Source organism: Podarcis cretensis (genome assembly GCF_951804945.1).
Source record: "Podarcis cretensis genome assembly, chromosome: Z".
NCBI classification, from domain to species: domain Eukaryota; kingdom Metazoa; phylum Chordata; class Lepidosauria; order Squamata; family Lacertidae; genus Podarcis; species Podarcis cretensis.
The window spans coordinates 39845095-39867448 of record NC_137184.1 but is presented as its reverse complement, the minus strand read 5'-3'; the positions used below and the strand labels follow the sequence as shown (position 1 = coordinate 39867448).

The 22354-nt window shown below is 43.2% G+C and overlaps 2 protein-coding genes across 3 annotated transcripts; one reads left to right on the top strand and one right to left on the bottom strand.

Moving 5' to 3' along the window:
• Positions 1-555: 555 nt before the first annotated feature.
• Positions 556-7424, top strand: MCTS1 (MCTS1 re-initiation and release factor). The gene is made up of 6 exons (XM_079962952.1): positions 556-734; positions 1108-1260; positions 1511-1608; positions 3443-3576; positions 4183-4250; positions 7222-7424. The coding sequence occupies exons 1-6, from the start codon at positions 724-726 to the stop codon at positions 7301-7303; spliced, it is 546 nt and encodes a 181-aa protein (XP_079819078.1). The 5' UTR covers positions 556-723; the 3' UTR covers positions 7304-7424.
• A 1449-nt stretch (positions 7425-8873) lies between these two features.
• C1GALT1C1 (C1GALT1 specific chaperone 1) lies at positions 8874-16461 on the bottom strand. 2 transcript variants are annotated; one of them, XM_079962895.1, is made up of 3 exons: positions 16327-16461; positions 12878-12958; positions 8874-10359 (listed from the first exon to the last, which is right to left on the bottom strand). In XM_079962895.1, exon 3 carries the CDS (start codon positions 10341-10343, stop codon positions 9393-9395), a length of 951 nt encoding a protein of 316 aa, XP_079819021.1. In that variant the 5' UTR covers positions 10344-10359; positions 12878-12958; positions 16327-16461; the 3' UTR covers positions 8874-9392. The 2 variants fall into 2 exon arrangements, with proteins under 2 accessions (XP_079819021.1, XP_079819022.1); XM_079962896.1 differs by lacking the exon at positions 12878-12958 and having other exon boundaries at positions 16327-16445.
• Positions 16462-22354: the final 5893 nt, after the last annotated feature.

Here is a 22354-nt window from a genome sequence, read left to right as displayed (position 1 = left end):
AAGTATAATAATTTGGTTGAAGCAACAGTTCTGATCAAATGTTGAACCTGTGTGGCACGACCATAAAGCAAGGGGGCAAGGGTGTGATTCTATTATTTTTAATAAAAAAACCCTTTCAAAAGCACTTAATTATACATACAGTACAGTGAATTTTATATATGAATATATAATGAATGTGTACACACACACACACACTGTATGTATAGGTGTGTTTGAGAGGTGCTTAGGTTGCAATCTGAACAATGCCCACTCAGAAGTAAGTCCTGCTTGAATTCAGTGGGGCTGCACTCCCCAGGTAAGTGGGGTTAGACCTGCAGCTTTCATCTCCAGACACAAAAAACAAAAGGGCACGCTAAGCTGTGGTTGATTGGTCTCCATAGCAACAGCAGCGCCAAAGTCCGGAAGGCTAAAAAAGAACCAAGCTACCGCATGGCTTTCTGGGAGTTGTAGTTCTACATTTTATTTTGCTTTCCGGTTGCTGCTGTGTTCTCTCGGAAAAGGGCCCCGCGGGAAAAGCAGTCCTCCGCGACGCTAGGGGGCGGTAAGACAGCGCGGGTTTCCTTTGCGGCTGGCGCGGGGGATAAAGGAAGAGCCACGAGAGGCCTCGTGCTTGCGTGGGCTGGAGGGTGGGAACAGGGCTTGTGTGGGAGCTGCTGCTGCTGCTGTCAGTCGCTGGCCTTCCAGGTCCTCGGTTCTTAGTGCTCTCCCGGGAACCCCGCCAAGATGTTCAAAAAGTGAGTAAGGGGCGGGCAGGATTTTGACACCCGAAGGCCTCACAGCCTGGGGCTTTCATGCTGTTCATAGAGGGATCCTGGGCATGTTAGTTCAGAATCGAGCCCCTCCCTCACCCTTCTCCTCAAAGAAAATATGCCTAGGATTTCATGTCTTTTTTATTTTTATTTTTACTGCTGATGACCTTAAATAAAGCATACTCAGGAGTATGACCCGCCAGAATCAAATGGACTCAAGTTGCTTAAAACCACAGACTCTGCATTCGCACCCTCGGGTGTGACTTAAATGTTTTATGTACTGTGTTTTTTTTATTGCCCGGAGTGGTATCTGTGTGCATCGGGAAGTCTCATCTGAAAATCTTGTTCCCTTTGGCAGATTTGATGAAAAGGAGAATGTGTCCAACTGCATCCAACTAAAAACGTCTGTTATTAAAGGCATTAAGAACCAGCTGATAGACCAGTTTCCTGGGATCGAACCATGGCTAAACCAAATTATGCCAAAGAAAGACCCTGTGAAGATAGTACGTTGGTCAGTATTTTCCTTCACACTGTTTTCCAAGTTATATTGGTCTATTCATGTTTGCCGGTAATAATATCCAGTAATCCTGGAATATTGCTCTGTCATGGTTTTCATTTAGATGAGTGGATGTAAATATTGAAAGAGTTAAACCATTTGGTTTGGAGGAATACATGAAATAATGTAGGCATGCACAGTCTGAAATATTCACTTCCTTATTGCTCAGAATTGTGAAATTTCTCATAAACTTTGTATCTTCCAGTCATGAACATATAGAAATCCTCACAGTAAATGGAGAATTGTTGTTCTTCAGGCAAAGGGAAGGACCATTTTATCCCACTCTCAGATTACTTCATAAATGTAAGTGTGTTGGAGAAGACATGTTGGGTTGCAGTTGAAAGAGTGCAGCAGTGGGGTTGTCATAACTATTAAAGCATGCAATTTTTTTCTGCACTCTGATATGTGTAAATAGGTGGCTTCATAACTACAAGTGAGAAGTGAAAAGCCTACTGGCTCACTGCTTTGTATCTGTATTAAGTTGTACATTCTCCAGTGTTTTCAGTTGCTGTATTGTGCATTATGGGTATATTCATATACCACTGATGTGCTCTTCTGCTTATGTCCTTTATTTTGTTTAGTGTGCAACAGCTTCCTGCCCATTGCACTACATATTTATACTTCCCTTTTGCTTGCCTCCAACTTGCACTTTTCCGTTTATGAGGCTTGCCTTTTTGGTTCAGTTATCTTCCTCCAGTGCATCCTCTAAGTTGAGGGAATACAAGGTTAGCTACTACAGTTAGACAGTGTGAAGCAAGGGTCAGCAAACTTTTTCAGGAGGGGGCCAGTCCACTGTTCCTCAGACCTTGTGGGGGGGGGGCGGACTATATTTGGGCGGGGGGAATGAACGAATTCCTATGCCCCACAGATAACCTAGAGATGCATTTTAAATAAAAGCACACATTCTACTCATGTAAAAACACCATGCAGGTCCCACAAATAACTCAGAGATGCATTTTAAATAAAAGGACACATTCTGCTCATGTAAAAACATGCTGATTCCCAGACTGTCCGCGGGCTGGATTTCGAAGGTGATTGGGCCGGATCCGGCCCCCAGGCCTTAGTTTGCCTACCCATAGTGTAAAGGAACATGGAGGTGGATAAAAAGAGAGAATTACTACCTGTTCAATATGTGTGCAATTGCCACAACCCGGAAATGGCCAGAAAAGGGGGCGGGCGGAGAGGGCTTATGCTCACTCCACTGACATTTGTGGGGGTCAGGAATGTAACCCCCGTGCAAAATGGTCGTTGCCTGCTTTAATTGCTGGTTTTGAACAGTGAGGGTCTGCAGCGCTTACTATTATATTATTTATTACATTTCCATATCAGCCTTCATCTGAGGATCACCAGGCGGTTTACAATATAGAAACACAAAAATACATAACTTAGTAACAAACAAATATAATACCCCACAGTTTAAAAGGCCATAGGTTGTTTAATTACCCAGAGGCCTGGCTGAAGAGGAATGTTGTTGCCTGGAGCCTAAAGCTATGTAACAAAGGCACCAGGCAATTCTTCCGGAGAAGAGCATTCCACAAGCGGGGAGCCATCACAAAAAAAGCCCATTCTCAGGTTACCACCCTCCGGACCTCTTGTGGAGGAGGCACACAAAAAAGGGCCTAAGATTATGATTGCTGGGTCTGGGTTGGTTCATATGGAAAGAGGCAATCCTTCAGGTATTGTGGTCCTGAGATGTTGCTTTATAGGTCAAAACCAGCACTTTGAATTGGGCGCGGAAACTAACTGGTAGCCAGTGGAGTTGTGAATGAATTGTTGCTTTTCTGCTGAAGGCTTTTTATGACTGCTTTTTTCAGTTTCATGGCTTCTTTTTCTCAGTGTCATAGTTTATTTCGTAATTTGATGAAAATACCTAATTGAAATAAATGTTTGAATAAGTGGATTTAAATTTCATCAATGTATTAAGATTATAAATACCTAAAACATACCAAGTGTAAGATCACTTTTTAGAGAATACATGGAAGTGGTGGAATATTTTGCTGGTGACACCATTTTTCTTCCAATACAATTTCATATATCTTTAAAGTACACGTTTGTATAATCTAAATGATGACTGTATTAAATGTTCAGATAACAGTCAGTGTTGTATCTGTTCTAATTTTCCCCTGCCCCTTCTCAGATCCATTCATTCTACCACATCAACAAGTTGATAAAGGAGCCATTAAATTTGTACTTAGCGGAGCAAATATCATGTGCCCTGGTCTGACGTCTCCAGGAGCTAAACTTTATCCATCAGCTGCTGATACAATCGTGGTATCCTTGGATAGCTGCCCTGTGTTGCTCAATATTTCTTTTTCACTGTGGCATCTGACAGGGCAAGCTGTACTGAACATAAAGGGTTAGGTGTTTTTTTAAAAGTTGCATTAAATGTTTAGGTTTTATAGTTCAGTGTGGTGATCTTTCCACATAAATGTTGACACAACTTGGGGGGACAGCAAACCATTGGATGAGGGTCCAGGGACTGGATTGGATGATCTCCTTCCTCTACCTTTCCCTTGCATGCTGTGACTTCTTAGTTTGTTAGCTGGCTACTTAGTTTGATGTGAGCTGCATTGTGAGACAATATTTATGTCTGAAAAGTGTGATTAAAAATAAAACAAATAAATTGGGTGGACATAATTGGTTGCTTGGATGCGAAAGGGTTGAGGTTTTAGGGATTGAGAGTCTTGTATTTTTCAGTGCCTCTAGCTATACTATAAACCTAAATGTTCCATAGTTACAGGGAAAGGTTAGTTGCTTCAGCACGCTATTCTTGTGACCATTTTGAAATAGTGTTTCCCTTGTTAGTCTTTCTGCTGCTGTTCTTGTTGTCTTTTTTCATACTACATATCAGATGTTTTCCTTAGCTGGTGATTATAGGCAATAATGGCCGAAGGAAAGCAACATGCCCTGTGTGTTGGAGTCATGAAGATGTCGGCAGAGGATATGTGAGTTAATTTTCTAAGAAAAATAATGTACCTCTTTACTGTCATTGCCTGTTTTAGAGTGGGGTAGCTCAGGCCAACATGAAGGGCTTGGAAAACTTCAGACTTATTTTGACTCAGACCCACAAACTCATCCAGCTGCCACAGTAACATGGAAATGTAGCAGTAATAGTAGCAGTAGGTAATACAATAAATATACTTTCTGCCAAGATACCCAAGATGGCTTATAGTTCTCAAATACTAAAGCAAATGGTCCAAAATGTAGAATAAAATTCTCTCAGGCTGTTGGTGATCCCTTGAGGAGCTGATGCGATCCACAGCATCTACCTTCAAATAGGTCTTTCATTGTTTTTCACATCTCTGTGAATATCGAATATTGTCTGATGATCATTCATGATGGTATTGGCCCAGCCTTGTAAATAAGCCCACAAAAGTTGCTAAGCTGTGAAGTTACCTTTTGCACTAATTTGGTACAGCTGGCACCAAGAGTTCCTGTATGTCCACTCCCATGTCTGCATTTGGGTGCAGAGGAGGAGATGTCTCTCCTTGGGCAGCCTGGTTGGGCAGCTTGGTTCTCTTCTGGGTGCAGAAGAGCATTGGAATGCTTTCTCTTTCTCTCTCTCTCTTTCTGCCAGCCCACTTGCTTGCATGCAATTCCGTGTCAATGTCACATATGACTACCAGGTGAATGCTTAAATACAAACTTGCATTGTCCTTTTCCATTACTGAATGACAAGGCTCTTCCCATCACCTCCAGTGTTTCACTTTAAATTTGTTCTATTTCCAAAAGTATTGGAAAGAAGCATGCATTAGTGTCATATTTCAGACAAGTCTCATCTGATAGAAGTTGGATTTTAACAAAGAAAAATTACTAACATGATTATGATGCTGATAATGATAATGCTGTCACTTTATCTTGCCCGAGGCAACACAAAGCAACTTAAAACCAAACCAAACATAACCAAAACTGAGACATACAGGCAACCCTCTGTTTACGTGTGTTCTATATGTGTGTGACTGTTTTATGCATATCATGCCAAACCTGGAAGCGACCCAGAAACAACATAAAGCTGTCACTGAAACATCACTAAAAGGGCAGGGCAGAACAGGGAATTTGCTGGCTTTTTCAATGGGTTTGTTATACGTGATTTCACTGACGTGCGTGGTGCCACACAATGTAACCCCCATGCAAATGGGGCCTGCCTGTATTCAATTATTGCATAGATTTCCAAGTCTAGCAGAATTATAGGTTTCATTGGAATCTTTTATTATATACTGCTGCATCTCCGAAACAAAGCAGTAGTTCCTTATGGGTGTAATTCAACTGCATATCAGTTATAGGAGTACTGTAAATTAATTTTCTGATCTAGGTTGAAAGCTCTCCTCCCCAAAGGAAGACTTTAGGTTTTTCTCCATTTACATAATTGTTCGGAAAACCCATAAATTATTCACTTTTCATTGGTTGTAACTGTACATCCTCTCCTCTTTTTTTCATTAAGTGGCAACTAAATAGTGAAATGACGCTCTTAGATGAAATGTATATTTGCAATTTGTTTCCTAAAAGATGCACATATTCAAAACTAAAATCCAGACATGGAATGTGGGCTTAACTATGAGTTTTGAGATTTCCCACAAAAATGAAATGTCCTCAGCTATAAATTTCCTCAGCCAGGATTTTGAAGTATATGCCTTAATAACATTCTATTGCACTTTTACTGCTAGCACTCTCTGAGCCCTTGAACAAATATGATGATGGATAGATCTTTTGTGGCTGGCTAGAGAGTTCGGGGAATCTTTTATTATTACATGAGATTGTGCCATTTATATCCCTTCCAATGAACTCAAGGTGATGTACATAGTTCTCTTCCCCACCCCCCTCAGCAACCTTATGATGCGTGTTGAGCTGAGAGATGGCAGTCACTGAACTTTATGGCTGGTGGGGCTTTGAACTTGGGCCTCCCAGGACCTAATATTGGCAGTAACCAGCACACCATGCCGGTTTTGCACAGATCAGTAACTGGAGTTCCTTGCCCAGGTGATTTGCAAAACGAATTGCCTTCCAGATCAGCAGTAGATGTTCATCCAAATCTCCTTCCAATTGCATCTGTTAATAAGTGGTGGCAGTACTCCATATAATTTAATAAGAGGGGCTGTAGCTTAGTGGTTAACCTTCTTATGCAGAAGGGTCCAGGATCTGGTTAAAAGGATCTAAAATAGTGCTGGAAGAAAGTCTTTGCCTAAGAGCCATGTCAGTCACTGTGCTTTAGCTAGCTAAGTTACAGTATACCTATTGCCCTTAGGTTAGTCATGTCCACAAATTTTGAAGGGTCTACTCCAAGTATGATGTAGTTCGGTATAACACAGCGTTGACAAGATGGGGCAAGATGGACTAAGTAATCTGTTTTAGTATAGGACAGTTTTAAATTACTGTATTTACTCAAATGTAATGTGCGCCTTTTTTGGCCAAATCACACCACGAAAATTAGGGTGCGCATTAGATTTAATGGCGCATTAGATTTACATAAATACAGTATGTAATCTGATGTATGATGGTGATAAAATTAACTCCCCTGCTTCCCTTCCATCAACTATCCTTCCCTATAAACTATTAGGAATGTTTGAACAAGAAAAAATGCACTCAAAATTATAAATAATAAAAAGAGCAAGATTTCTGTTGAGAGAGGATTAATATGCTGGAAGGAGGGAGGATGATTCACAGTTCTTATACTTTAAAAGTTTAAAAGACACCCAAGGTGTGTATGTGTTTATAAGAAGTTCTCAATGTAGCCATTTCCCCCCCAAAATAAAATGCTCATAGTTTTGAGAGTTGTTATTAAGGATCAATGGAAAAAGTATTTGTCTTAATTCAACAAGTTGGTGTGAAGGCTAGTCCTGTTGGTTTACATTCTAAATACCTATCCTGGAGATCTGGAAATCAGTGTTTGCTGTTCTCTTCCCCTCCTTTCCTCTGCAGTGAGAAGGTCAACAAAGGAATTGGCATTGAGAATATTCACTATTTAAATGATGGTCTCTGGCATATGAAGACGTATAAGTGAAGCAGCAGGAAGAATCCATTGCCTTTCATCTTGGCCTGTTTTTAATTCTTCTTTTAAAATGTGTGATTAAATGTAAACTTTGTGGTGATGCTAAATAAATCAAGTGAATGCTGAAATATCATCAGCTGAGATGGTTTTCTTTACATCTGTCCTTTGGCGTTTTAACTCTCATGAACAGTGGTGCCTACATCCATGAAATTGTCAAACCAAGTTTTTATGTGCTTCAGTAATAGCTAGTGTAATAAATGACTACTGCAAATAACCAGAGCATGTACAAAATGAGTTTATAATGTGCAGCCCGCAATGCCTGAATATAACCCTGATGCTTAAAAGCTTGCCCTGCTTGCCCGTATTTTCTTGAGGTAAGTTCAAGGTTCTTCTATTAATTTACAAAGCCTGGTTACCTGAAGTACCGGCTGATTCCTTATATCCCTGCCCTGTCATTCAGATACTTGAGGGGGCCTCTGTTAGTGGCTTATCCACCAGGATCCATACATTCAGCGGTGTGATTCTGATTTTGCCCAACTCCCTCCTGCCTGAGATTAGACAGGTTCCCTCCCTGTTGAATTTCAGCTGCTTGCCAGAATCCTTTCTATTTCAGCAGGCATTTTAAGTAATTTGTACTACACCTGCTTATTGAACTTGAACTTGCCGTATTCTTTTAAAAACACAAATCAGTATTTTTATTTATTATTGCGACCATTTAGGGTGAAAGCAGTGTATAAACAATGAAAATAAAAATTTTAAAAAGCTGCGAACCACAACAAAACATACACCCACAACTTCAGAGTGACTTTTATGAGGCAGCAGTTACCCCAGAGGCCTAATTTATTTGGAAACTGAAAAGCTTCAGAAACAATGATAGTAACTGCAAGTTGCATCCAGTGCTCCATGATCAGAACTCTGTGCATGCAATGGGCCTTCAGTCTCTCCTTTCCCTATGTGCCCCAAAAATCTGCTCCAGAGGGTCCCCAGCCCTGCAGGGGGGGAGGAAAGGAGGGGAAAATTCTAATCCACAAGCAGAAGTCTCTTGCGCTAGTGAAACTGGAGCTCTGGATACCCTAAGCCTGTTGCTTAAAAGGAAAAAGAACAGTCTACTAGGCATGCAGCAGTCCTTGGAAACATGAAACTGCAGTGGATAAAACTTTTAAAGCCCATGAACTTCATTCCTTTTATCAGCAACCTGTGAGGCCAGAAGTAAAAGTGGGCAGAGCAATAGATGGCTATTCACTAGGTTACAAGGCAGAGATGTTGACCCTCCCACCTCCATCCAGGCAAGTAAGTTGTTACAGTTCCAGGGATGCATCCCACTCATGCAAGAATACTCAAATGATGGATCAAGTGAGTTGTGGCCTGTGAAGAGTCCTTAGGCTAGAGGACCAAATTTGACTCCTACACTTGAGGTTTCCCCTAGGTTAGGTTTTCATTACCCACTGCCCCCTCAGTGCATCTATCTGCATTGCTGCATATACTCTGAATGGGGTCTAGCAGTAAGAACTGGCGTATGGATGGGGAGTAGTAGCCTCGGGGTGCCTAATGGAGTACGTACTTAACCACATTTTTACATGAATGACAAGAACAGAAATTTTTTATTTAAAAACAAACAATAAGGTTGAGTTCATCTCCCATCCCACCAAGTCAAAAGGAAATAACTGAAGGCTGTTTTAAAGGCATTATTTGTATTTTTCCATCCCCTTCGAGCATGAAAAGCTGCCACTATGAAAGGATGGAAGACACACAAACCCCAAAACTGCAAAAAATAGATTTAATTTACAGTAGACTGAGGATGATTTTTCATTTTAAATATTCATATACCCACTAGAGATTTTTGTTGACAAGGAAACCTTGAACAATTTTTCAGAAGGCAACAACTCAAATTCTAGAAGAGAGTGTTGTTGTTTTTAAGCCCCTACCCCTTTTCCCCACTTGTAAAGATTATAAAACCAGTTTGTGCAAAACATGTAGTTACATCATTACCTTCAAATACAAAATTTGGATCAGCTTATGTACATGCTGTTTGCTGAAGGATACTATACATTAAGACTACACATTTTACACCCTTCACATACAATCTCCTGAGGAACAAGTCTTAATCATTATCAGAGCCTGGGGGAGGCAAGAAAACCAAGGCATCGTTAAAGCTATGCCCATATGCTCTGAGTCTGTAAACTCCATACATCATAACGTGCATGTGATTAGGAGCTAATCCGCTGAAGGTGATAGCCATATCTGAACAACAGCCTTCCACCACCTCATCTGGGTGAATTGACATGGCCTCTTTAATGAGAGAACCAACTGACTTGGTGTTGAAGATGTCCTTCTTTTCAGAGTCTTCTGCATTCTCAGCGTGTACCCCAGTGTACTTCAAGCAGACAGCTAGCTGCTTATCCTCAGAGAGCTTCCAAATCATGCCCCCTTGTTCAGGACACTTGTCTGGATCCTCAAAAACTTTGTAAAGGCGCCTTAGTGACTCTATGCTTAAGACGATTCCTCCATCACCGTTCACATACTGCAAGTCTCCAGATGTCTCCGTTCTGCCCGTGTAGAATGGCTGGGATGAGTCTTGTTTCAGCAAGAAATATTTTAGGTTTTCAATAACGGCGAATGTGGTAGGGTGGGCCAGGAAGAACCAGTTGAAGTCATCTTTGTAGTTTTCATAGGCAAATTTGTATGCTTTTCTCATCATTGACCACATGTCATCTGTGTTTAGCACGATGGAGTCAAAGACTTTGACCTTCTCGGAACTGTAGAATTCTGCCTTGTCACAGTGTTTGCTCCATGTATCTTTAACAGCTGCCCAGTGCCCAAGATCCTTTGGTTTGACAAGGATTATGCAATACACACGGATGCTCTGGCTCAATTCCAGGCGCTCGTCCTCTGAGAGGTTTAAAACATCCTCCTTTTTGGGAGCCTGGAGATGGCGGTGCTCATGAGACGTAGTGCTGTGGCCCATCTTAATGTGTCCTAGAAGAGTGACCAAGATGCAGAAAATCCCTCCAAGCATCATGCCCTTCACAAATGAGCCGCTTTCGGAAATCATGTTTCCTAAGAGAGATCTGGGTGGGTGGGCAGGTGGGGAAGAAACACATGCTTTTTGCCAAACATATATACAAACAAATACCCCACCTGAATTTGTAACCAACTACAGCTGCAATCCTCAACACACTAAGGAGTAAATTGCACTGAGTATGGCAGGACTTTCTCCCAAGGAACCATAGCTCAATGAGCGCAGCACATGCTTTCCATGTGTGCACAATGGCTTGAGTTCAAGTTCCAGTGGCTTGTATCCAATGCAGCATTAAGTAACCATCCCCATCAGTGCAAGGATTTAACACTTGCAACAGGACTCTGCCCCCTCTTTCTCCCCTGCATCCTCCCCAAATCTATTCTGGAGTGTTAGGAGAACCCACCCAGAGCATGATGGGGATTGGTGTGCGTTGAAGTATCATTGTGCAAGTGTAAATGATGGGATGGTTACTTAGTGTTAAACTGAATACTAGCCAGCATCTCCGGTTAGGTAGCAGGTGGTGGGACAGTGGCCTCCTGAGATGATGAAGAGCTGTTGCCAGTCAGAGGAGACAACACTAGGCTCAATAGACAAACTGTCTACCTCAGGGGTTGTCAACCTGGTCCCTACCACCCACTAGTGGGTGTTTCAGGATTCTGGGTGGGCAGTGGGGATTCTACGGCACAAGCTGAATCCTCCTTCCATCGAGCACTGGTGGGCGGTAAGGAAATATTACCACGAAGAAAGACGCATTAGTGGGCAGTAGGTATTAAAAAAGTTGACTACCCCTGGTCTACCAGAAAAAGACTTGAGGGAATCTAATAGAATCTTGTAAATGTTCTAGCTTCAGTGTCATTATCTTAGAAAGGCAGCTGTTGCTTTTAAGTGCTTAAATGAAGAGGAGGTTTAGCATGATATTTTTCCCCACTGGTGATAAGGGACAAACACTCATAACATAGCATAAAGTAGGATGGTATTTCCTGTGCAGGAGTCTAGTGGTTATATGCAACTGAAGTCATACTCAGGATAGAGCCACACAAATCAATGGACTAAAATAAGTCAAGTTGATTGATTTCAATTGGCATACTCTGAGAATGACATAGCTACATAAAATCCTAATATCTCTGTGAAAGGGAGGATGAGGAAAGAGAGAGAGCCTTTCATGCTGGCTTGTTAACAAAGACATTCTGGGACTGGCTAAACTGTGATAAAAGATAACAACCTCTTAATTGGAAAAAGTGGTCATTATACCAGCAATAGTCTGACAGCTACTTGCAGTGCAATCCTATGTTTAATTGGAATTAAGTTTCAAACAGTTCAGTGGGGCTTACTATAGGAACCAGCTGCACTATTGCAGCTATAGTAGCTTTTCTCTCATATCCTTGAACTGTTCTTTAATTATATTTAAATACCCTTCTTCACCTTAGGGAGATTAGGTCACCATATATATGTGCTGCACATAGGGTGCAGCAGATAACTGGCCTTGCCTCCTGAGCCACTATGTTGGATCTGGCTCCACACGCCTCCAGGGGTGGGGTGCGGTTCTGGTTAGTGGTCTCCAAAGTTCTCGTAAAATGCAAGGTAGATCCTGCAGACCCGTCACCTGCAAACATGGAACTGAACATACCAAACACTCTCCTGCAGCTATACAGCAGGGGAAATATTGATTATGGTAGACAATGTGTCATTCAGGGAATGCCTGCTTTCCATTACTAGTCTTCTCAGAGAGCAACCCTGATAAGCTTCTAAGCAGCCACCACTCTTAACAAATTCCACAAACTCTACCAATGCTGGTGGTGGTGGGGAAAGAGGACTTATATCAAGTGAGCAGAGCTCACTTGTGCACTTGGCAAGCAGCTGTATCGCCGACCACCTGACACCATAGAGAAGGAGGTGTATCAGTGCCTTTGAGCCAGGCGACACCATGGATCAGAAACTCAAAAAGTTTGCTTTTCATCATCTTCCACTCTCTGCCAGTGACTTCCTCTGTGACCATCAGGGTTGGATCTGCTCTGCTCCCCTTCCTGTGTCTCCTCCATCTGTCCATCTGCCTGCCTGCTTCTCTCCATACGCAGCTTTCCCTTCTGTCTCCTTCCTTCCTTTTTCTTCCTCCTGCAACTCTTGCCTGCTCTTCCTGTCTTTCTTCCCCCTCCCCAAGCTCTGCTGGGCATTCCACTCACACTTCTAATAGCTGGCCGGCTGGGGAGGGCCCCCTGCTGTGGTGGCCCACACCAGCAACCAAATTCCTCCATGGAGGTGCCCAGAGCAGCCTGCATGCCTTGCCTGGCTATCCAGAGCAGTGGAGGAGTGCACAGATGGGTGGGCAGCCTCCTAGCCACTCAGAACCAGAGCTGAAAGACATGATTTTGGCTCCCCCTTGGTAGAGCCCAACCTGGCCAACCCCTAGGTATGCCCCTGCAAGTATGGGGTGTTATTCAATGTCAATCATACTCAGACCACACCCACTGAAATCAGTGGCGTTAACTGAACTCAAAACCATTGTTTCAGTAGGTCCACCTTGATTATGAAGTAGCTGAATATCACTCAGTAAACCTATTTCCACAAACCTGAAGGATATTTGTTCTGATGTCACACAGTGCTCTGGTCAGTAGGTTGGTTTTCCAAAAGGAAAAAAAAAATCAATAGCACTAAAAAAAGAAGAAAAGAAGTGTGGCATGTTAATTTTATGCACTATATAAAAATCTGAAAGCTCCCACCACAAAACAGCCAGGCAGCCCAAAGTATATATTCTGTTTTCATTTGGAATTTATACGTCAATGTTTTAAGACAATGATCATTCTCTGGCATACATATCTCTCACCTACTGTTTAGGAGTTTACAGGAGAGAAATATAGTGACAGAAAACTGTTAGCAAACGAAGGACACAACCCTATACTGCAGTTACCCTGCCTGAGGGGCTTTAGGAAGTGGCAGAATTTGGCAGATCTGGATCAACAGTGCTGGTATGACATATTCACTGATAGAACTTAATTGACACGCCAGCAGAAATTCCACCAGCAGCTAGCAGAGTGGAGAAAAGCAAAGCAGGAACAAAGGTGTAGTTCCAACATGCCTAATCTAGAAACAGTTGAACATGGAACAGAGGTCAACATTCTTTTCTTTGGCCAGCATATATGGGCAGAACTATATAATGTTCTGAACAGCATTACTACCTTGCAAGACAAAGGCGTTCTTGCGTCCAGATCTACAATTCTATGATCTATGAGAAAAGATACTCCAGCTCCAAATAAATCAACTTAATTTCTAGGTTTATCTGGTTATGAAAGTCTTTTAAATAATTTTCACCTTAGCATTGTACATTCTGAGGGACAAAAAAATGCAGAGCATAGCTGCTGTGAAGCTAACATACCAATAGCAGATGCCCACACTTTTTGTTTTAACATCACCTAGTTATCCTTTAACTATGCTGTTGTAGCAGCAAAAAGCCACTGTACAATAATGTTCTTTATTTCTGGACACAGTGAGATAGAAATTTGCACTAGGGGATGACTATTCCTCCAGACTGAAGATAAATTAGATATTGTGCATATGGCAGGAAAGGACCTAAGGAAGGATTATACCGATTATTCAGTCTTCAGCTGAAATCAGCACAACACTGTTGGGTCTCGAACTGGTGGAGTGGGAAAAGAGAAACTACCTTTTCCCTTCTCTATATTTAGTTAAAGGTAAAGGTAAAGAACCCCTGACAGTTAAGTCCAATCGCAAATGACTCTGGGATTGTGGCGCTCATCTTGCTTTACTGGCTGAGGAAGCTGACGTTTGTCCTCAGACAGTGTTTTCTGGGTCATGTGGCCAGCATGACTACGGTAAGCCACTTCTGGCAAAACCAGAGAAGCATGGAAATACCGTTTACCTTTCCACTGGAGCGGTACCTATTTATCTACTTGCACTTTGACGTGCTTTCAAACTGCTACGTTGGCAGGAGCTGGCACCGAGCAACGGGAGCTCACCCCGTCATGGGGATTCAAACTGCTGACCTTCTGATCGGCAAGCCCTAGGCTCAGTGCTTTAGACCAAAGCACCATCCGTGTCCCTTTCATATTTAGTTATATGTAACTAATAATTCCTTTTTTACTCCACCCTTGTATTTAAAATCTAAATACACTGCAGTTAGGAGGATAGAACCTGTGGTCTTCTAGATGTTGTTGAACTACAACTCCCATCATCCTTGATCGCTGGCCATGCTAGCTGAAGCTGATGGCAATTGGAGTTCAACAAGACCTAAAGGTCCACAGTGCCTATCACTGCATTAGAAAGCTACTGTAGTCTAGTGGGTGAGAGTGTGAGTAGGAAGGCCCTAGCTGGTTCAGATCCTGGTTGGTTGAACAGCTAAGGATTCACAAGGTGATCTTAAGCAAGCAACTATTCTCTTGGCTCCCCTCATTGCCACCCTGTAATATGGGGATACCTATACTAACCTCTCTTGCCCAGTTGTTGTAAGGATGACTGAAGGCCTTGGAAAACATGACACATGGTATGCAGCAGCAGGACTGGTGCCATCCAGATGATTTGAACTACAACTTCATTTATCCCTGACCATAGTCCATGGCGCCTGGGACTGATGGGAGCTGGAGTCTAGCAATATCTGGACTGCATCAGTTTGGGGGAAGGCTGCTTTAGAGGCTGATTTTTGCATTCATTTCACAGGCCACTCCCTTGTTGTCAGTGTCCTAAGGCAGCCTTAAAAGTTTCAAAAGCAGATGTGTGTGCATGTACTCCTTTTTGGGGGGTAAAATCAAGGCCACAAAGATAGAGACGATCTGCCCCCTTTCCTGCTCCCTCTCTCCTACTTGGGCAGTTTGCATCATCCAGCCCTGTGCTGGGATCTGGTCTTAGTGCAGCATCTGTGCCTCAATAATAAGTCTGAATGTGTATGGTATAGTCCTAGAAAGGCTGTGACTCAGTGGGAGAGCATCTGCTTTGCATGCATAAGGTCCCAGGTTCAATCCCCAATAGCATCTCTAGGTAGGGCTGGGAGACTTCTTGTCTTGAACTCTGGACAGCCGCTGCCTGCCAGTGTAGAGAATATTTGCCTAGATGGACCAGCGGTGCGACTTTGTATAAGTTTCCTTTGTTCAGCTCATTAAACGGATGCACAAATGCACAAAGCTTTCAAGGAGGCCACTGAAATGAGGGTTGGGGGGGTGAGAAAAAGACAATGTGGTACAGCAGACAGAGCATCAAAATGAGGAATGGTGGTGGTGGTGGCCCGGGTGGGGGGAGAGAGGCAGAATACTTGTGTTTTAGACTTTTTTTGTGGTGGTGCCCTGCCTTTATAAGGAAGTTCAACTTGAATAATCACCACAATCTTTTTGCCACCTGCTCACATGATTATTGTTTGCTTAGGCATTTCAAACTGACTGTTGCCTGCTTTGCAGTGCTATAATAAATTGTAGCCTCTCGTTTTTTTTTTTTCAAATCAAATCAAAGTTTATTAAACGGTTTATTAAACTCTCGTTTTTTTTTTTTGTACAGGGGGGATGTGACATTGCATTCTTATTACTGTATTCTTACTATTCTCCAGCCTGTCAATTATTGTATACAGCCCTCTGCAATTTGTCAGGATGAAGAACAGTTTAGGGTTTTGGTTTATTTAAAATTAAAAAAAAACCCAGCCATCTCCCACTCAGCCATGAAACCCATGGTCTCTCTCAGCCTAAACCTAAACCTAAAGGGTGGTTGTGAACATAAAATGGAGGTTGGGGGGGGGGGAGAGGAAAGAAACGGCTATATTACCCCAAGCTCCTTGCAGGAAAACAGGGACAGAAAGAATATGAAGATCTACCCATTCAGCCACGAGGTCTACTAGGCCTGCCAACCATATCCCTCAACCTAACCTAACCTAGCCCACCTCGCAGGGCTGTTGTGGAGATAAAACAGAGAAGGGAGGGAGGAAGAAGGATGGGATGCGAATGCCATGATAATTAACAAATGCTTAAAAGTGTCCCTGCATCAGGGAAGGGGAAGCCCCCCCCCCTGACCTCATAAGACTCACCTAGGTAGGTTGGCAATAGCAGGAGCTGGGCCAAGAGAAGCCACCACCGACCTCCACTTTCCCCCCCTCCCGCTCTAGGAAGAAAAACCGGATCCGCTTCCGCTTCCTCTCTATGGTGGAACCCGCAGCTCCGCCTTGGCCACGCCCCCCACGCGGACTCGTTTCTGGAGGGAGGGCTTGGGAGGAGAAAGCGTGACGCAACTAGCCTCTTAGAGGTAGAAAGAAAAGAGCTCTCTGTGTACGCTTATCATTTCCGGTACTCATTCGAGCGCTTTTAAAAATAATATTAAAATAATAATCTAATAACATTATTATTTAATAATAATATGAAATAAGTCTTATTTCATCTTGGACATTCTCATTCCAGTTTCCAGGTGGAAACTTTCCCCTCCTGCGTTTTGCATGAGAAAGTGGTCGCCTAGTGAGGGATAATATGAACCCAGGTCCAAATCTTAAGAAACTCTCCACTACAGTATTTATCTCCTCTACAGTATTAATTTGCATTGGGAAACCGGAAGTGTTGCTCCAGTGGCATTAAATCTATGACCCCTTTGGGAACGGTCTAACTCCGCGAGTCTCCCTTCCCTCGTGCCAGTTCACTTGCGCATGCGTCTTCTTTTTCCAGGCTGTGACGCTTCAGCTGCCTCTCCCTCATTCACCACCGGTGTTGCCACGGAAACAGTTCAGAAGCAATAATCCTGGGAGGCGTGGCGTCTTTAAATCGACTCGACAGAAGGGAGGGGAAATAAACATGCTGTATTTAAATAAAACTGCCTCGTACAGGGCTGCATATGCCTGAGCATGTGCACAGTTCACTTCCACCAAGTACAGATTCACTTGGGTCAGAGCATCTTTGAGCATGTGAAGAGTTCCCTACCAGCCATGTAGAAATTCACCCAAGCCTGCATATCTGTAGGACGTGCAGATTTCCTTCCCGCTATGTAGAAATTCACTTGAGTTTGGGTATCTCTTGAGTACGTGCAGAGTTCCTTTCCACAAAGCAGAATTAATCATTTTTATTTATTTTTAAGGGTGGGTAAGGAGTTGATGAACATGTGCAGAGGGCCTTGCCTTTGAAAAGTAACTGCTCCTTTGCCTGCTCAGAGATTGAGTCTACTGTGAAATCTGTTGCCCCTGGACCTCATTCTCCGCTTGCCAGTTTGCCTCCCTGCAATGGATAGCATAGAAGTCAACTCGTCTCTCAGATACTGCTCTGCCTGGCTAGCAGCCAGCTTCAGATGCCAGGCGATGGCCATGATAACGCTCCTAATACAAATGCAGTCATCTGCCCCAGGCATCTCCATTCCCTGCCCCGTATACAGTGGTACCTCGGGTTACATACGCTTCAGGTTACATACGCTTCAGGTTACATACGCTTCAGGTTACAGACTCCACTAACCCAGAAATAGTACCTCAGGTTAAGAACTTTGCTTCAGGATGAGAACAGAAATTGTGCTCCGGCGGCGCAGCAAGAGGCCCCATTAGCTAAAGTGGTGCTTCAGGTTAAGAACAGTTTCAGGTTAAGAACGGACCTCCGGAACGAATTAAGTACTTAACCCAAGGTACCACTGTATTAGGGGTTGCAGGTGGATTCTGATCTATTGATGGGCCACTGCCCAATTCCGGCTGGATCACCTAGTGCTGTTACGTATATATAAACATATGCATCAGTCACCCACAATAAAACATACCAAGGTGGTGTACAGCAACATTATACAAATACTGTATATAAAATACAGTATCGTGATTGTTATGTAGTGAAGTTTCACCCTGGGCCAGCAGGGGGATACTGTAGATAGTTTTCACTCAGGTCCACGTCAGTTATTTTAGGCGGGAAACTCTGGGTTCACAACTTAACAGTGATGGCTATATGGGACCTCCAGCTTCAGACACAATATGCCACTGAATACAATATGCCTGGGAACAACAGCAGAGGTAGACTATTGTGCTTATGCCCTGCTTGTGGGCTTCCTGAAGCCAAGTGGTGGGAAAGTCCTTTGTTTGAGATGCTGGAAACTTGCTGCCAGTTACTACTTGCCTTGATCATCTCCCACACCTGTAATATTTGGACATACATACATTGGTTGACTTCTGTCATTAGAAGCAAGCAAGACTAGACAAAGAACAGATCTTCTTACATTTTGCTGGCTGCTGCCAAGTACCTGGTGGGTCACAAGTCATGCAGGCCTTGTGAGCTGGATTCAGCTAACTGGTCGCACTAGCTAGCAGAAGCTCACGCAAGGACCTCTGCTAGTGTAACAGGCTTCCGGGCTTCACCCCTCACCCCCACAAATTGGTGTGTGTGTGTGTGTGTGTGTCTGTCAGGAGAACCCTCAGAATGGTGCACTGAGGTAGCAGAGGAAGATAATTGTCCATTGTCATTTAATCCAAGGCTTGGATAGCCATTCCCCTCCCCACCTTGAGTGATCTAGGCACCAAGGAACAGGCAGCCAATGACACCAGTTTGTTGGAAGGGTGTGACAAAATGCCACTGTGGCTTTCTTTAAATATCAGTATCTTGCCCAAATTAAGCTATTTGCCTTGTTGTTGTTTAGTCGTTTAGTCGTGTCCGACTCTTCGTGACCCCATGGACCAGAGAACGCCAGGCACTCCTGTCCTCCACTGCCCCCCGCAGCTTGGTCAGACTCATGCTGGTAACCTCGAAAACACTATCCAACCATCTCGTCCTCTGTCGCCCCCTTCTCCTTGTGCCCTCCATCTTTCCCAACATCAGGGTCTTCTCCAGGGAGTCTTCTCTTCTCATGAGGTGGCCAAAGTACTGGAGCCTCAGCTTCACAATCTGTCCTTCCAGTGAGCACTCAGGGCTGATCTCCTTCAGAATGGAGAGGTTTGATCTTCTTGCAGTCCATGGGACTCTCAAGAGTCACCTCCAGCACCATAATTAGAAAGCATCAATTCTTCGGCGATCAGCCTTCTTTATGGTCCAGCTCTCACTTCCATACATCACTACTGGGAAAACCATAGCTTTAACTATACGGACCTTTGTTGGCAAGGTGATGTCTCTACTTCTCTTAAGGCTATTTGCCTTAATGCGTCTCAATGGCAAATATAACAAAGGAAACAGATGTCATAAATGGCTCCACAGACTACACCTGTAGGGAACTTTTGGTTCTCCAGATGTTGCTGAGTTACAAAGCCCATCAGCCTCAGCAAGCATAGCCAATGACCAGGGATGTTGGGAGAGGTAGTTTAGAAACACCAGGAAGGCTGAAGCTGTAGGCACACATATAACATTCAAGCTAGCCTTCATCTCTTCTACCCACAATAGTTTCACTAACATTTTATATTTGGGCAAAAGTCAACAAAACAGCAGGCTGTTGTAGTCTCAACTCTCCTAGAGTTCTCTTTCATGTAATGTGGAGCATATTTAAAGAAAACAGCTGAAGCTAAATATTTACGTATTTAAGAGGGCATCTGAGTGAGCTTTCTAACTGATGAATAGCATTAGGAGTCTATGATGCCCTCGCAGTTCACAGAAGAACTGAAGGAGGAGGTTCACTGATAACTTTGAAGCCAGCAGAGGAATGTCTGGCTACTGCCATGGGCCATATCTAATCTGGTAAACCACAGACAAGTCATAGAATCATAAAAGCGTGAAATGTTAAACAGTGAAAGCATCCAAATCCAGCTTGAAAAGCTTCTGTTTTCCTCTCTTCCCTCTCGAGAAAACCATCCACAACAGTAATTATTACATTTCTAAGACAATAATGTGCTCTAGTTCTAAAGCAGGATATAATTTTGTAAATCTTTGAATATGAACAGTAATTTGGAGCTTTTTCTTTCTTTCTTATGCCAGGCAGAAAAATTATATAGATGTATGTTTCTAAGTGTGTTGAGGGGGAGATGGATGAAAATGCTTTTAGAATCCAGGTAATAAGTCTGAGGAATATCAAAATAGTGTTTCTTATTGGGCAGGAATGGGTGCTGCAGTGGCAGCACTAATCCAAGGTAAGGTACAGGAGATTTTGAAGGGGCTTCAGAGATTGCACTGAGCACAGCCAAGTAGAGGGAAAGTCCTTTGTTTGAGATGCTGGAAACCTGCTGCCAGTTACTACTTGCCTTGATCATCTCCCACACCTGTAATATTTGGACATAATAGTCCAGATTTGCCTTTCAGGGCTCCTGCAAGGAGCATAATGTACACAAAATGTATTAAACGCTTGAAAGCACCATAGAAATGTTTACTATAATAGAATAATCTGACTTGGTATAGGGCAGATCCTGTGATCCACCAACTGTTAAAACCTTGATACAGGGCTCTGCTCTGCATTTTTTTTTTTTTTTAAACAGGAGGTTAGAACACCCTCAAGCAGCAAAACTCAAGGCTTTTTCTTACAGCTCCAAGATATATTAAGTTCATCTATGGACCTCATTCCTGACCTTCGGGGGTGTGGGAAGAGCAAGCTCTTTTGTTCTGCCAGACTTTGGGTAAAAAATATATGGGCAGAATAGCTCAGCTGTTGAGGGTGCTGATTTTGGTTTCGTGTGGTTCTTAGCTCTTTCTTTTTAGGGTGTATCTAAGCATATAACAAATAGGCATATTTGTGTTTACCTGAATACAATTTTGTATCTTAGTCAAGAAGTGGGATGGTGGCCGGAGGAATAGTAGGCATACATCTAAATCAACAGGGAACTGGACTAGACAACCCTTAGGGTTCATTCCAACCTTACAGTTCTAAGATAATATGTCTAGGGGAACAAAACTAAGGGTATAAAGTACAGTCATACATCTCCTTGCCTGCACCCAAGCAAACATGCATACATCCTTCATTTAAAAAGCAACATATATAACTTTGGCCAGGAATTCCATCACACCTGGCCAGTGAGGTCAGAGGTGGCAACTGTCCAAAGCTGTTCCTGTCTCAGGGCCTAGAGCCCAGCATCCGGAGATAAACACAGCATCAAAGCAGGAAAATCAGCATAGATCAAAGCAAAAGAATATAAACATATATGAGCTCATTCTCACAACAACTACCAATTAGTTTGGGGTTATTCTGACTACCAAGATGGCGTTAAGGTGCATTCTCTGAATGTTCCAAGCAGTAATCATTTCTGTAGAACTTTCTGTTTGTTAATCCTTTCGGTAGAACCTTGCAGTCTGCAAAGTGCTTTCAACACTTTTTTCTTTCAAGCCTCCTTGTGGTGCTGGGAGGGAGGGATTGCTCATGGCTTCGGCGACACACCAATGGCGACACACCAGCCCAGGCAAATACTTAGGCATTTATCTCTCTCCAGCAAATGTCTGTGACTGCTGGTTGGCATTTAACCTCCCGCCTTCCCTTTTATGAGGTGGACAGAAGAGGACCTACAAAAACTGCAAAAACGAACTTGGCCTGAAGGAGTCCATAATGGCCCAGGAAGGTCAAAGTTTGGGACAGGGAATATATGGCCCATACCCATCCAGTTGCTGCGAGACCAATTGATTGCTTGTTGCCTAAACGTTCCCCAAGTGAATTAAATTTAAAAACATAAATACACCATACCATTAAAAAGTTCCTATAAAACGCCAATATTTTCATATGCCTATAACTCATTAATACACATACATGCACATATGCACACACATGTTCATATCTTCCCAGAAATGCATATCTATATAGACAACACACACACCCTCCATAAAAGCCACGGGAAGCCTTGGTAGCACTAACTGTAGAATCATAGAACTGTAGAGTTGGAAGGGACCCTGAGTGTCATCTAGTCCAACCTCCTGTATTGTAGGAATCTTTTTGCTCAGCGTGAAGCTTGAACCTACAACCCTGAAATTAAGAGTCTTCTGCTCTACCAGCTGAGCTAAGTAGAACAAAATCAGCTCAGTTCAGCAAAAGCCTGGGGGGAAAGGCAAGCCTACCTTGCCCCGAAAAGATGTCAGCAACGGTCCTGGGTGGTCCTCACTGGGGAGAGCATTCTATAGATGTCGAGCCACAGCCGAAATGGCCCAACACCAATCAAGCCCAGTGGCATGGGCAATGGTCAAGGGCAATGGGAGTCATGGTTCACTAACAGC